General features: G+C 36.1%; 1 protein-coding gene across 1 annotated transcript; it reads right to left on the bottom strand.

Moving 5' to 3' along the window:
- Positions 1-12,675: 12,675 nt before the first annotated feature.
- Positions 12,676-13,065, bottom strand: LOC108212493 (uncharacterized). Its single transcript, XM_017384216.1, has one exon. The coding sequence runs from the start codon at positions 13,063-13,065 to the stop codon at positions 12,676-12,678; it is 390 nt and encodes a 129-aa protein (XP_017239705.1).
- Positions 13,066-14,759: the final 1,694 nt, after the last annotated feature.

The following is a 14,759-nucleotide window of genomic DNA, read 5'->3' as shown; positions in this document are numbered from 1 at the left end:
GCATATAGATGTTAACTCTATTTGTAGGGCACTTAAGGTTAGTCCTGAAATACTCCCTCAGCCTTACATTAACATCTATGAGGTCTATAAGTTTAATAAGGAGGAATTTGAAATGTACGTAGGATTTTTCTGTGGTGATAGCATTCCTACTGGCTTGTGTGCAGTAGACTGTGGCATTGCTTTCAAACATTTTCTGCCGGACTATCAGCAGTTGGCTATTATTTTACGTGCTAATCTTCTGCCCAAAGCTAAGAATAATCAGTACTTTGATTTTCTTGATTTCAAAGTGATGTACCAACTGGTTACCAACAAGGTAGAATTTAACATCATCTATGTGATTATTCTGAATATGTTTGTTGCTTTCCAAGAAGATTTTATGCCCTATGGACTGCTGTTGACTGCTATTTTTGAGCTGTTTAAAATCCCCATGCCTCGTGTTTTTGCTGATAGACTTGAATATTGTAATGTAGAAAGGTTGGTAGTTCCTAAAGTACCCTTGAAAGACATTAGGCCTTATAGGTTCGTGCCTATAGGTAGAACTAGTGAGGATGTCAACCATGACTATATTCGAGAGTCTGAAATTTTAAAGAAAATGCTTAAGGAATCAAAAGAGAATTTTAAAGATCTTAAAAATCAGCACTTAATAGTCTGTGCTAGGCTTGCTGAAATTGAGGAAAAGATGGGTTTAAGAAAAGAAAGTGATGACTTAGATTCTAAAGCTGATGAGGTAACTCGAGTGGTTGTTGAACAAGAGTTAATGGAATCTGGAATTATAGATCAGTTTGCTAGTCTGCCTGAATTATCTGACTTCCCTCCCGACCTTGGATTTGTCGCTGCAAATCCTTGATCTGCATGGCTCGTGTTTCTGGATGTACTGCTGTTGAACTTACTTCTGGTGTGTAAGTTTCTGTTTTTGGGTGATGAAATCGGAAGCTTTTTAAAAGCTTTATGTATGAATAATACGGATGTATATTCCTTATAATCAGTGAACCACACTGATTAGAAAGGAATAAATTTTGGAATATATATATAAAACATCCCGTACTTATAAATACTTGTGTCATTTAATTTTCTGCTTTTATTATATCTGTGGAAGAAAAAGAATGGACTGGATTATTCTCGATTAAATCGATTGAATGACTTATATAAAATCTTTAGATTTAAAAATTTTACTATCCACTTCGATTTTTAAATTGATAAAATAAAGCCGGATTGATCAAAGGATGGATACAAATTGAAATTGATGAATATTAAGGAAACATTCATTATTTCAATGAAATAATTTAATCTCAGATTACAATTTTCAGAACAACTTATTTTTTTTCGGTTAAAAGGATTAAATAAGTCAGCCTTGTATTAGAAATACTGACTAACAGGCACTTATCTAGATTAAATATTTCAAGCATATCTTTCCACTATTTATAAGTTTATACTTCAAATAGATCAAAGTGGATATACTGTTACTTGTTGCATCAATTAAGAAATATTCTTTCGCAAGTATTGCTTATTGTTTTCAAGAAAAAGAAAACACATGTATCTTTTTGGTATATCCCAAATAAAAGGGGAAGAGAAGTACGTCAAAAAGGATGTCTAAAACGTACTAAAATATATTCAAATTTTAAAGTTTTCTCAAAAATAAAATGTTATCTATATTTGTACTAACCAAAATTTTGCAGGAATGGTTACTATAGATATAAAGGATTACTTGCTTCTAGTCGTGTAAAATAGATTGTTTTATTCATGCATACACGTAGGGGAAGCACACACTTTTAAAATTTAAAATTTATGTTTATTTGACAAATACCAAAAAGGGGAAGATTGAAAGGATATCTTCGATATAAATTTATTTATATTTGTTTTGGTATTTGTGATAAACATTGAATTTAAATTCACTTAGTAATCCTCCCAAATAGGTCATTGATTTAATTGATTAATCAAAAGTTAAAAGTTATTTTTGGCAAGTCATCTTTAAAATACCTATTATTCCTTCATACTAAAAATACATTTATTATTAAAGGAATATTTCTGTTATGCAATACACATGTTGAGGAATCGTAAAATATGAGTTCCTTAATCTTCCTATTGCAACATTAAAATACATGAAGCTCGAAAAAGGATTATCCTTGTGTGATATTCTTTAGACCACTCATGTGACATTAAAACAAAAATCTCATTTAAAGTAATTTATTCCATATTTAAATGTTTTATTATCTCTCGGAATAAATTATTTTAAATCTTTTAAAATCATAAATCCTTTGATCTTCAATGATTTAAAATTTCTAAATCAAGGATTTATCTTTTCCATATTAATATTGGTCTTGAAAAATATTAATATCATTTTTAAATATACCGTTGAAATATTTTCTCCATGTCTCTCAAATTCTTTATTTTTCGGAGAAAAATATTCACAATACTTAGAAAGGCTTTTCAATGTATCAAAATCATGATTTATCATGAACACTTTATTTCTAAGTATTTTGGTATCAAAATATTCGTCAAAAGGTCTTCTCGAGAATTTAAAAGACGAATTGTTTCGGTTTTTCATAAACCAATTTAAATCTTAGAAAATCGGTTTAAATACTTTAAAATAATTCTCAACCCACCAAAGTATTTTATCTTTATGGGAATCTATTTTAAGTATTTATTCAAGTTTTAAGTTTGGCCTAAATCCCTCTTCGGATATTTCAAAAGAATTGTCGTATTTTATTCGAAACCCGAAAGGCTGATTTAATCGTTTTAAATCCAAATAAAATACTTCCACTTGCCAAATTGACTTGAAACTTGAGATTAGCCAGTTATATATTATTCTTAATGCATGGTAAAAGTTTCGGAATTTTTCGAGAACTTTCATTTTTCTGCGTTTTCTAGCTGTCTGTCCGTACTTCGGCTGAACGTTTGACCAAGCTAGGGTTGACCAAAAATCACCAAAATTTCCAGAGTGCCATTTTCCAATATTCTAAGATTTATCATAATTTTTCTGGAATTTATTTCGCACGTTCGTAAAATCACATTATTTAAGTGTAACGGATTTATTACCGTTATCTCGATTTGCGTGCAACTTCTAGAAGATTCTTGGAGCTGAGAATTCAGCATTTCTATATGTCAAAAAGCCACTTTATGGTTGTTGGGGGACAAGGGGACAAGGGGACAACCTTGGTGACCAAGGTTTGCTTTATGATGTAATGAATGACTTCATCCATATTATGTCATCCATGACATCATCCTTTATTTTTGCCTATAAATACTTGCCTCCCCCCACCCATTTTCTTCTAAGCTAATAGCCAAATACATGCTGAGATTTTGAAGAAGCAAACACTCTCCCAAAGTCTATTCAAGTGCTCACTTCTTTCACTTTGTTTTTAAACCTTCGATTCATCATATACTTCGATATACACAAGGTTTATACCCCGAAGCTTTGTTTCCATTCAACCAAGCCTCGTTCATCTTAGCATATTCTTTAACCACTCTTTCACACCTCCCGAAGGGCTGCCCAAATTCGTTCGTGTACTTAAAGTTGTATCGAACCTCCGACGAATTTTTCCGGCGAACTTTTTGCAAAAATCGTGTAAGTGGTTTATTTTTAGCTTCATTTTATTCGTGTCTTAACCGACCATTTTCAAAGGGCTTTTATACAAAACATTCTCTTCATCTTAAAGCTCTCTTTTGATTTCATAATAAGCGAGTTGGCCACTCGTTATTATCGGGAATTTTGTGCACTAACTTTACTTGCTCACTAACTCATAATTTGTGCTCCCATTCCCATCACTCCCATACCCTTCTTGTTTTAGTGAGACACCCATTTTTCAGCCCTGTGCTTGGTGGGGATATCATTAAGATAAGTTACGTGGTTTACGTGTTTATTTCTCGAACGTGTGTGCGGATGTGATTTTGCTTGTTTTGGTGAAAAACCCCGTTTGGGCCTTTCCGCTATCGTGGGGTACTAACCGAACAAGTTACGTGGTTACTTGTTTATTTCTCGATCTCGTGTGTGTGGGTGTGATTATTAACTACACTATATACTTATATATCACCCAACACTAATTAGTCATACTTGTAGCGCGCCCTCCTTGCGTGACGTGCTCAGTACTAAAATCAACTATTTATATTTTCCGCGAGATATAAATTGTTACACTAACCACTCTTATATTGGTGTTATAATCGATTGATCATTATAATTAACCGTGGTTATTGGATTGACATTGCGGAACCAAATCTTTTTTTAAACAAAGGATATTTTCGTAGATATTGTATTCTAACTTTTGCAGTGAGGTGAAGTGAAGTGAGGTGATCTTCGTTCTAAGACCCAAGTCCTTGACATATTGACGGGGAGTTGATAGTCATCGCACCGTGAGGAAGAAGAAAGATCCAAGATCTAATACCTAAGACCCAAGACCGGCAAAAGGCTTAGAAGTACAAAGACTACTCTTGGAGATACATAGATTTTGAGGGAGTAACGGGAAGTTACGTTCCGAGATAAAAGTCTTGTAATTTTACATTTATAGTGAGGTAGTAACGGGAAGTTACGTACCAAGATTTATATTTGTAAAGGCTTCTCCGCCACCTGTAAGGAGTACATTTCTTCTTATAGTGAAAATCTCGAGTCCGGGGAGGAGCTCGGGGACTGGACTAGGGGTGAGCGAATCCGTTAGGGGTTTCGCCATCGCAAACCAGGATAAAAATCTCTCGTGTGGTACTTTCCTTTCTTTGCATTTAGCTTCCGCATTTACAACTGCTATAACTCACAACACAAGATTTTAAAAAGGGATAAACTTTTTAAAACGCCATAATTGTTTTAATTTGGTGATTAAGCTATTCAACCCCCCCCCCTTCTAGCTTAATTATACCTATATACGGACCTAACAGTTAATATTACACTGCCAGCTAGATTTATTAGTTGAAAACAGAAACTTGCTTAAATTAATAATCCTAACATTCTCTCCCTTAATCTAAGCAAGTTCACTTCTGCAAATTCTTCAAACCCAGCAATGCCCTCATCCGTTCAAACTTGACTGTGGTCATTGCCTTTGTTAATACATCCGCCCTCTGCATATCAGTCCTGACATGTTTAATAACAATCTCTCCCCGCTCTACACACTCGTGGATGAAGTGGTATCGTATATCTATGTGCTTGCTTCTTCCGTGAAAAACAGGATTTTTAGCGAGGTCTATAGCAGACTTGTTATCCACATATATGGTTACTGGGCGCAGTTCCCCATCCGTTATTTGCCCTAATAAGTTCCTCATCCAGATTCCTTGGCAGGCAGCTGTTGTTGCCGCCATAAACTCTGCCTCACATGATGATAAGGCAACACATCGTTGCTTCTGTGAGACCCAGATAATGAGGCTCTCATCCAAGTAAAAGGCCATTCCACCCGTGCTTCGTCTATCTTCAACATTGCCTGCTAAATCACTATCAGAATACCCACTAAGAATGTAATTACCAGTGCCTTTCATATACACCAGGCCAAGTTCCATGGTTCCCTTTATATACCTAAGTATACGTTTAACAGCATTGAGATGCAACATAGTGGGCCGCTCCATAAATCTACTAACAATCCCAACCGCGAAAGCAATATCAGGACGTGTGTGAACCAAATATCTTAAGCCCCCTACCAGACTTTTAAACTGTGTTGAATCCACTGCTTTACCCTTCTCGTCTTTACCTATATGCAACTTAACCTCCATTGGATACTTTGCTGAATTACAATCAGACAACCCGGCCTTTTCGAGCAGATTTCTGGCATACGCACTTTGTCTTAGTTCAATATGATCTCCTTCTTGTTTCACCTCAATACCCAAATAGTGTGATAATTTTCCGAGATCACTCATATCAAATTCTCTACTCATCTGCTGTTTAAATTTCACAATAGTGGAAAGACTCGTACCTGTAACGAGGAGATCGTCTACGTACACTCCAATAATCAAGCTTTCAGTGCCCTCCTTTTTTGTATATACCGCATGCTCGTATGGACATTTAGTGAATCCCAATTTCTCGAGGTACTTGCTGAGACGAGCATACCAGGCTCGAGGAGCCTGACGCAATCCATACAAAGCTTTTATCAATCTATACACCAAGTGCTCCTTGTTCTTCTTAACAAAACCTTCCGGTTGGGTTACATAGACTGTTTCCTGCAACTCCCCATTAAGAAACGCAGACTTAACATCCAAATGATGAACCTCCCACCCGTTTTTTGCTACAAGTGCCAGTAACAATCTCACAATCTCGAGCCTTGTCACTGGTGCAAATACCTCATCATAATCCACACCTTGCTTTTGTACATAACCCTTCGCCACTAACCTAGCCTTATGCTTGATTATTTCCCCGTTTGTGTCCCTTTTCAGCTTATAAACCCACTTCAAACCCACAGCTTTGTTACCAGATGGTAATTCAACTAAGGTCCATGTGTTGTTTTTTTCAATGGCTTCAATCTCAGTGTTCATGGCTTGTTCCCAGGCTTTTCTCAGATGCTGCTTCAATGTAGTTTTTTGGCTCATCTATCCCCAATAACAACATTTCATTTTCAGCTTCCAACTCTTCCGTTTCATTATAAATGTCACTAAGTAAACAGACATTCTGAGGTTCACTGCTGCTGCTACTTGATGACTTACTCTGTGCACTACTACTGCTACTTGATGACTTGCTCTGTGCACTATTTTGTGTGCTATTTTCCCCTGTCTATGAATTCTCTGTTCCGATTGCATTGCTTCCTGTATTCATGCTAGGAGTTGTTGGCTCCTCCTCACTTTGATAGCCACCATATTCAGCACCTTCATCCAACTGGTTTCCCACCACAATAAATGAGTTAAGTGAGCTAGAATTCTCTGTTTTCTGCTCAACATCCCATAGCCAGGCCCTTTTCTCCTCAAAGATAACATCACGACTCACATGTATAGAGCCAGTATTTGGATCATACAAGCGATATGCTTTAGTTCCTTCCACTATCCCGAGATTAACCACCAATTTACTACGATCACTCAGCTTGGTTGTGTGCACACTAGGCAGTTTCATGTGTGCCACACACCCGAAAACTCTGACATGCCCCACATCGGGTTTTCTAATTTTTCCATGCCTGATATGGTGTAACTTCCGACAGTGCCCTGGTTGGCAATCAATTGAGAATATACACACTGTGACGTGCAGCCTCTCCCCAGAAGATTGAAGGCATATTCATCGTTTTCAGAATACTTCGAATCATGGCCACAATTGTCCTATTACGACGTTCAACCACTCCGTTTTGTTGGGGACTATAGGGTGCTGTAAGATGTCTCTCTATCCCGGCCAGTTCACAATATTCTGAGAATTCTTTCCAGTTAAATTCACCACCCCCTATCTGTACGAAACACTCTAATTTTTTCTCTTGTTTCATTTTCAACCGGGAATCTAAACTTTTTAAATGCATTCAAGGCCTCATTTTTGCTTTTCAACATGAAAATCCACATGAAACGAGTAAAATCGTCGACTAAGAGCAAGAAATACCTATTGCCTGTTGTTGTCTCTGGTGAAATAGGTCCGCAAATGTCACCATAAATTAATTCCAATACTTTCTTGGCTCGATATTCAGTCTTGGGTGGAAATGAATTTCTGACTTGCTTTGACATTAAACAGCCTTCATATACAGTCTTTGGTTGAGAGAAAGCAGGTATGCCATGTGCCATTTTTTGTGCTGACATTAATTTCATCACTTTAAAGTTGACATGGCCAAATCTTGAGTGCCACAACCAAGTCGATTCTTCCCCATTAACTAGTAGACAGGTAGGTTCAAAAGTTTCCAGGATAATTTTGTATAGTCTATTTTCAGAGCGTCTTACTTTCATGACTAAGCGTCCTTGGCTGTCATACACCCACAAATACATTCCTCTAAGAGTGACTTCATTCCCATTCTCAGACAACTGACCCAAAGATATGATGTTATTGCACAAACTCGGAATAAAGTAGACATCATGAATAACTAACTCTTCACCATTTTTGCATTTGAAACCAACTATCCCTTTACCCTTGATGTCGACTTTAGACCCATCACCGAACCTGACTTGCCCTGTCACACTTTCATCTAAACTCTTGAACTTAGACTTGGTGCCAGTCATGTGATTCGATGCTCCATTATCTAAATACCGTACCTTCGACTCCCAATTCTTGTTATCTTTCTCATTTAATAGTCGTGGTTGTACTTCATTCTCATTCAACAGCAACGTAGCATTTGCTTGTTTTCTGCACTTAACCATCAACAAAGTTGGCTCATCATCATAGACACGAGTCAAGTTGACCTCAGTCCCTGCTCTTGGTTCCCTATTTCTTTCACGACGTGGTTTGCGACATTCCGCCGCATAATGTCCATACACACCACAATTAAAACATTTTATCGTGCTTCTATCCCTTCCCCCACGTCCTCCTGTGTTGTTCTGATAATTACCAGATGTTTCACTTTTATTCTTTTTCTTCAACCATTCCTCCTTTGTAAGGGGAAGTTTACCCTCTGTATCCTCCCGTTTTTTCCATTCCTCTTCCGTTAGTAGGAGTTGTCCACTACCGCCACCAGTCTCATTCTGTCCACGTAGGCGTTCCTCGTGTGCCTTGAGAGAGCCCACGGTTTCCTCAATTGTCATGGTCTCCAGGTTCCCAGATTGTTCAATCGTGGACGTGATTTGCAAGAACTTTGTTGGAACGGGTCTAAGTAATTTCTTTACCACATACGCTTCATCGACTTTTTCCCCAAGAGCTCGCATATTGGTGACCAGACCATTTAGTTTCATACAGAAGTCATCAATCAGATCTGTTTCCTTCATACATAAGAACTCGAATTCAGCCTTTAACGTTTGTATTTTCGCTTTTTTAACCCGATCAGCGCCCAGACACATTGTTTTCACAGCTTCCCCTGCTTCATTAGCATTGTTCTTCTCTGTTATTGATAACAAAACGTCCTCAGGAATGCCTTGGTATATGGCAGCCAATGCCATCTTGTCCACCTTACCCTCGATCACCTTCGTGCCTGTGGACTCAACCGCTTCCCAGATCCCATGCGCCTGCATATAGACCTTCATCTTCAAAGACCAAGCTGTATAATTACTTTTAGTCAACATTAGATAACTTAGCCCTACTGAACTCTCTTTGTTTTTTCCTGTCTCCATCGTGTTTTGTTTTGGCATATACTTTGGCATACAATGATAAGAGCTCTGATACCAAATGAAGAAACCAGAACAGGCTCTATATTATATGCAGACGTGAAAGACAAAGAACAAACAAGAAGAAAAGATGTTTTACTACTTCTGATGACAGAAAAAGGAGTACAAGCAAATAAGTATTAATAAAGAACTTCCAAAACACTCTATCTAGAACCACTCCTACAATTTCTCCATGATGCCTAACTACATGCTAACTCTCCTGAATTAACGCTAACAGGCCATGATTATTTCTAGCAGTTAATATTACACTGCCAGCTAGATTTATTAGTTAAAAACATAAACTTGCTTAAATTAATAATCCTAACAAAATTCATATCTTTTAATAATAAAAAAAACTGGTTTGACTAGGGCTACAACATTAAATATTACCGCACGTTGCAGCAGTCCTTGGGTAAGTAAACATAGACTTCCACTCTCTTCTTGTCATCCTAATTGTCATGTTTTGACTTTCAACGGTCAATTTGATCAATTTTAACCAAGTATATTGAACAAATTTGTTATTATTTTAAATAGTAATAATTAAGTTTTATAATATATATATATATATATATATATGTATTTTATAAGCATATAATTTTTTTTATTTTTTAAAATTATAATATATATGTAAATTTCAATCAAAATTTGGTTAATTTGACCATTGAAAAGTCAAATTAGACAATTAAAATGGGAAGGAGTAGTTAGCAAAAAAAGGTAAACATAAACTTGTACAGTGAAAATTAGGTAACTTGAAAGATAAATGTGAAGTAACCTCTGTTCTTCAAATAACTATCGTCTTGTAATTTTGTAATCTTAGTTTTGTTAAATGCCAATACAACGATACAAAACGTTCGTAACTCGGAATTTCTTGGATGATAACGTACCTTGCGACGAAATGTTTAATATCCGTCATTTAATTATTTTTGGAGAAATTTTCTGTTATAACTGTCCTTATTTCTTGTAGCGGAATAGTGAGTAGGTTTTGTAGTGAAAGTGGTCTATATATGAGCAGAACTTTTGAGGTTGATGGGTCCGTAACTATTTGTTAATTTGATGGGTTCGCAACTTTTTGTTAATTTGATGGGTTCATAACTTGCTACTTGCTGTGTATATTTCCGTCAATTAGAAATCGTGTTTGACCGGTCTTTCTATTACTCCCTCCGTCCCATTTTAACTGCTTTTGACTTTTTTACACGTATTTTAAGATGTTAAAAAAATCATATCTAAACATAGTTATTCTTTATAAAATTTATATCAAATTAAAGTTTGGAATCTAAACTTTTATTTGATATAAGAATTGAACTTTTTTATTGAGTGTAGCTATTGTTTTTTTACGCCTCAATATACGTGTTAAAAAGTCAAACATCAGTTAAAATGGGACAGAGGGAGTAGTAATTAAATTGTCGTTGAATAACACTCATAGACACATTCTCAGGACTTTTCCACCGCCAATGACGCTATCCAGCGCAAAGTCACACTAATTTCAATCGGTTTATGGTCAAAATCGGTTAATGAAATGTCTAATTCTTACATAAATCTGTTTGGTCTTTGAATTTGTGCAGAAATGATTTTCAGTAATGCGTACAAATCTTTTTCGGCTCATAGAAATAAGACCTGTCTGAGCAATTTTTGAGTGCAGTAGTTGACTTAGGATTAGAGTTATAATCAAAAAATTTCACGGCAATTATGTGCTAGCAGAAAGGTGCATGAATAATCATGTTCGTCAAAAAGAAAAGAAAAATGAGAAACTAAATGATATTTTCTCCGTCCCCCTCAATAGTATACATTAGGGAACGGGGCTATGCACAAGTTATAATACTCTCATAATTTCTTTTTTCTCTTCTGAATACATGTGTCTCGAAATCTAGTTATATAATTGTTAATCTTAGCTCTGAATTACCATGTTTCCTTTATAGTTAATCCGTCCTATGATAGAGAGAAAGCTTTGATCATCATGTCGATCTGCAATTCTTATAATATAACTTGACATACAACACCTGTGCTGTACTCATCACTGTAAAATATTCAAGCAGCCTGGATTTAGTCTTTTCTTGAACTGGTATTTGATATAGTAAGAGTTGATTCTCACAGTATTTAATTGGGCTTCAATGGAACAACTAATTAGCCGTAACGGCTCATGCAGAATGACCAGCACCCTGCAACACAGAACATGGAAGTTAGACCAGGATTCTTGATTAAAATAGATCAGCATGTGATATCACAGGTTGAACGAATATATGTAATCAACTTCATCAGATAGGCGCAAAGATCAAATGACTTATTGTATAATAATACTATAATCTACCCAGTACTTAGGCAACTTTGTTTGGAGTGATACACGGTTGCTCACATTTGAAAATTAATAAAAGATATAAGCAATTTCTGCCGAAACTTCAAAATCGTAGACCTTTTCCAAGGTCAGACTGATTTTAAGTTTTACAATGATACTCCCTCCGTCCCTATTTATCTGTCCACTTTAGAAGTAAAAATTTGTCCCTATTTATCTGTCCATTTATACTTTCAAAACTAATTTAATGATAGTTTTTCAAATATATCTCCATAATTTCAATTTTCAAGGCTTGACTTATTTAAAACTTGGTTGAATTCATGTTTTCAAGACATAAAGTAGGAGTATTCCATCATTTTTAAGATATTAATTAGAGGTATTTAATGAAAAAGTTTATACAATCAAGTATTCCTTGGTATGTGTTTTTTTTTCCTAAAATGGACAGATAAAAAGGGACGGAGGGAGTAGTAAATATGACTGTAGTCATGGATCTATTGAAGTCCTGAATGTACAACAGCTAGTTGTGGATCTTCTTTGAATGTAGCAGTTGACTCTGCACTCAATATATGGGCGAGGCTTTGAAGAACCCTGCACTTCAGAATCAATTTATATGCATGTCCGTAGGTAACAACTCACTATGTTTGTTTGAAAGAATTATAATCCTGGAATAATTATATTATTTACTTTAAATTTAAGACATTATAATTGTATTGCAATCGCTTGTTGATCTATTTCAATGAATAATCATACCTTCTTTCACAAGGTGCATTATAGTACCATGGAAATGAACTAAAACAATGATTAAGATATGAATTAAAATCTTTAATATTTGAAATAAATAAGACAACAATATAGGGACTATAATATCCCTTCAAACTAACATGGCCTAAAGGTGCGGAGAGTAGCATTCTATATTCCAGAAGGACATTACTGCAGCAGTGATAAATCTATTATAATCTGATCTATGAACTTCAATGCCTGAAAAAATGTCTTACCGTAGTGCTAGATAGTTCACAAAACCACCGCCATGGAGCTAGGTTCATGTCATAAAAGATCGCATTGAAAATCTAGTTCAAATTTCATTACTTGTTCATGATAAAATACAGATGTACACAGTGGCTTCATTTGGCCATCTCCAAGTCGGAGATATAAAATATATGTTCTCGAATTCAAGGAACGATTGACGAACAAAAAAATTGACAGTAGCCAGTATATACACACAGGACAAATCAATTCGAAGCCATTTCATGAGAAGTCATCAAGGACTTGTATATTTCGAAAACAAGTCTGTTATCGAATTCAGTAGTCGTGTAAGTAGCAGTAGAAGATTGACGAGCCTTCGGTATTCTTTTCTCACCAAACCCCTTTGCGGAACTTGAACTTCCCAAATTAAGCATCATGCTCATGTACCCGTTCTTTAGTTTCCTCCACAGCCTCATAGGCGACGACAATATCAACTTAAACTTCAATTTTGGCACAGTTTTGATTCTCCAGCTCCGCTTGGGACTACCTCCGAGCGTTACTGTCTTTGCGCTCTTGCGCCTTCCGTTGAATGTGGCATTGTATCCCGTAGGTCTTTTGCTGTGATAATTTTTGGAGCTTGACGAAAATATTTCCATTGAGATAAGAGAGAATGTTTTTGTGTCAAGGATCTCTTTATATTGGTATGTGCCTGAGAGAGAAAGATTGGTGATTAGAGAGTAATGTGTGTGATGGTATTTATAAGTTTCAGCTAAGCTGATTGGCTTCGTGCCTTCGTATTTGCTGTGTTGTTTCGTTCTTTCTTGGTCAAATTAGGATATTAGAAATAGAAAATGTGGCTTTGACCGGGGCTAGAAGATTAAATATTACCGCACGTTGCAGCAGTCTATGTGCAAGTATACATAGACTTGTGCAGTGAAAATTAGGTTACCGTAAAGATTAACGATAATTAGCCTTTATTTTTTATTAATGTTTAAACAAAGATAAAAATCAATTAATTCGATGAGAGCGAGAATAAAACTATTGGGTGAAGAGTTCTCAGTGTAAATTTATATTAGAAATTATAAATGAAATGGATGAAGGAAATTCGGTGATTATTGGATAAATAAATAGTACTGCTGGTCAATAGACTTGAATCATAAATTTGGAGGCTCCAACAAGAAAAAATAGCTGGACAAGAAGCTTCTATAATATTCGTTGATATACAGCTTGCAAGACGTCAGCATATGCCTCATTGCCTAGTCGCCTGTTAAAATTGTTTCGCTGACTTCTCAACTCAAGGTTACTCTGTGTTAACAATATGACTAGGGCTGAGCATTCGGTCGGTTCGGTCCAGAACCGAACCGAAAGAACCGAAAACCGAATTTCTAATTTTTCACGGATCGAACCGGACCGAAATTAATGTATGGACCGAACCGGAACCGAACCGAAATAATTCGATTCGGTTCGGTTCTTTCCTTCAGAACCGAATATAAACAGAACATATTTATACTGTTTTCCTTCCATTTCCACACACACAAAGCAAAAGTGTAAACAGGTCTCCCTGTAGAAAGCTAGATAATATATGTTCATCAATTCCAATTAAGAGTCGAGACAACGATTTCAAAGCAAATCAGAAGAATACTAAGGATCTAAACCAGAGGTAATAAAATAGTATACCAGGCAATAAGCACTGCACAGGCACAAATAGTAAACGAAAACTTGATTCTCCGATTCTTGAAGTGAAGTAGAGATTAGAGACTTGTGAATCTGGAATCTGGACTAAGGTTTATGTGCGAGTGCGGCTGAATGCATATGTGGGCTTTGAACTTAAGGGTATGCAAATATAGATCGGGTCAGTATCTATTAAACAATTTAACATATATTATATTAATATATTAATAAAAAAAGTTCGGTCTATTCGGTCCAGAACCGAATTTTTTTTGAAAGGACCGGACCGAACCGAAATTTAATTCGGTCCGGACCGAAGAACCGAACAGACCGAAATTTTGAAAAAATTGGAACCGAACCGGACCGAATTTACACAGTTCGGTTCGGTTTTTCGGTTCCGGTTCGGTTCGGTTTTTCGGTTCCGGTTCGGTTTTGCTCACCCCTAAATATGACTAGCACTAGTCTAACCACAAATGCATGTTTATGCAAAATTCTAGTGAAAAAAGAAGTGCACACTCACGTTTGTTCAGGAGCTTCTTTTTCTCGTTTTCAGGAAGTGTTTACAGAGTATGGGTCGGTCCCTGGTATATGTATGTTAAGAATTGGTTAAACAGTCTACATTTTTCTGACGGTTGGATAAATATCCAGCGGTCAGGATTATAAACTACGTCTAGCATTTTTT

Source organism: Daucus carota, chromosome 3 (genome assembly GCF_001625215.2).
Source record: "Daucus carota subsp. sativus chromosome 3, DH1 v3.0, whole genome shotgun sequence".
NCBI lineage: Eukaryota > Viridiplantae > Streptophyta > Magnoliopsida > Apiales > Apiaceae > Daucus > Daucus carota.
Note: the sequence above shows the minus strand (reverse complement) of the source record. Positions and strands in the feature narration are given on the sequence as shown.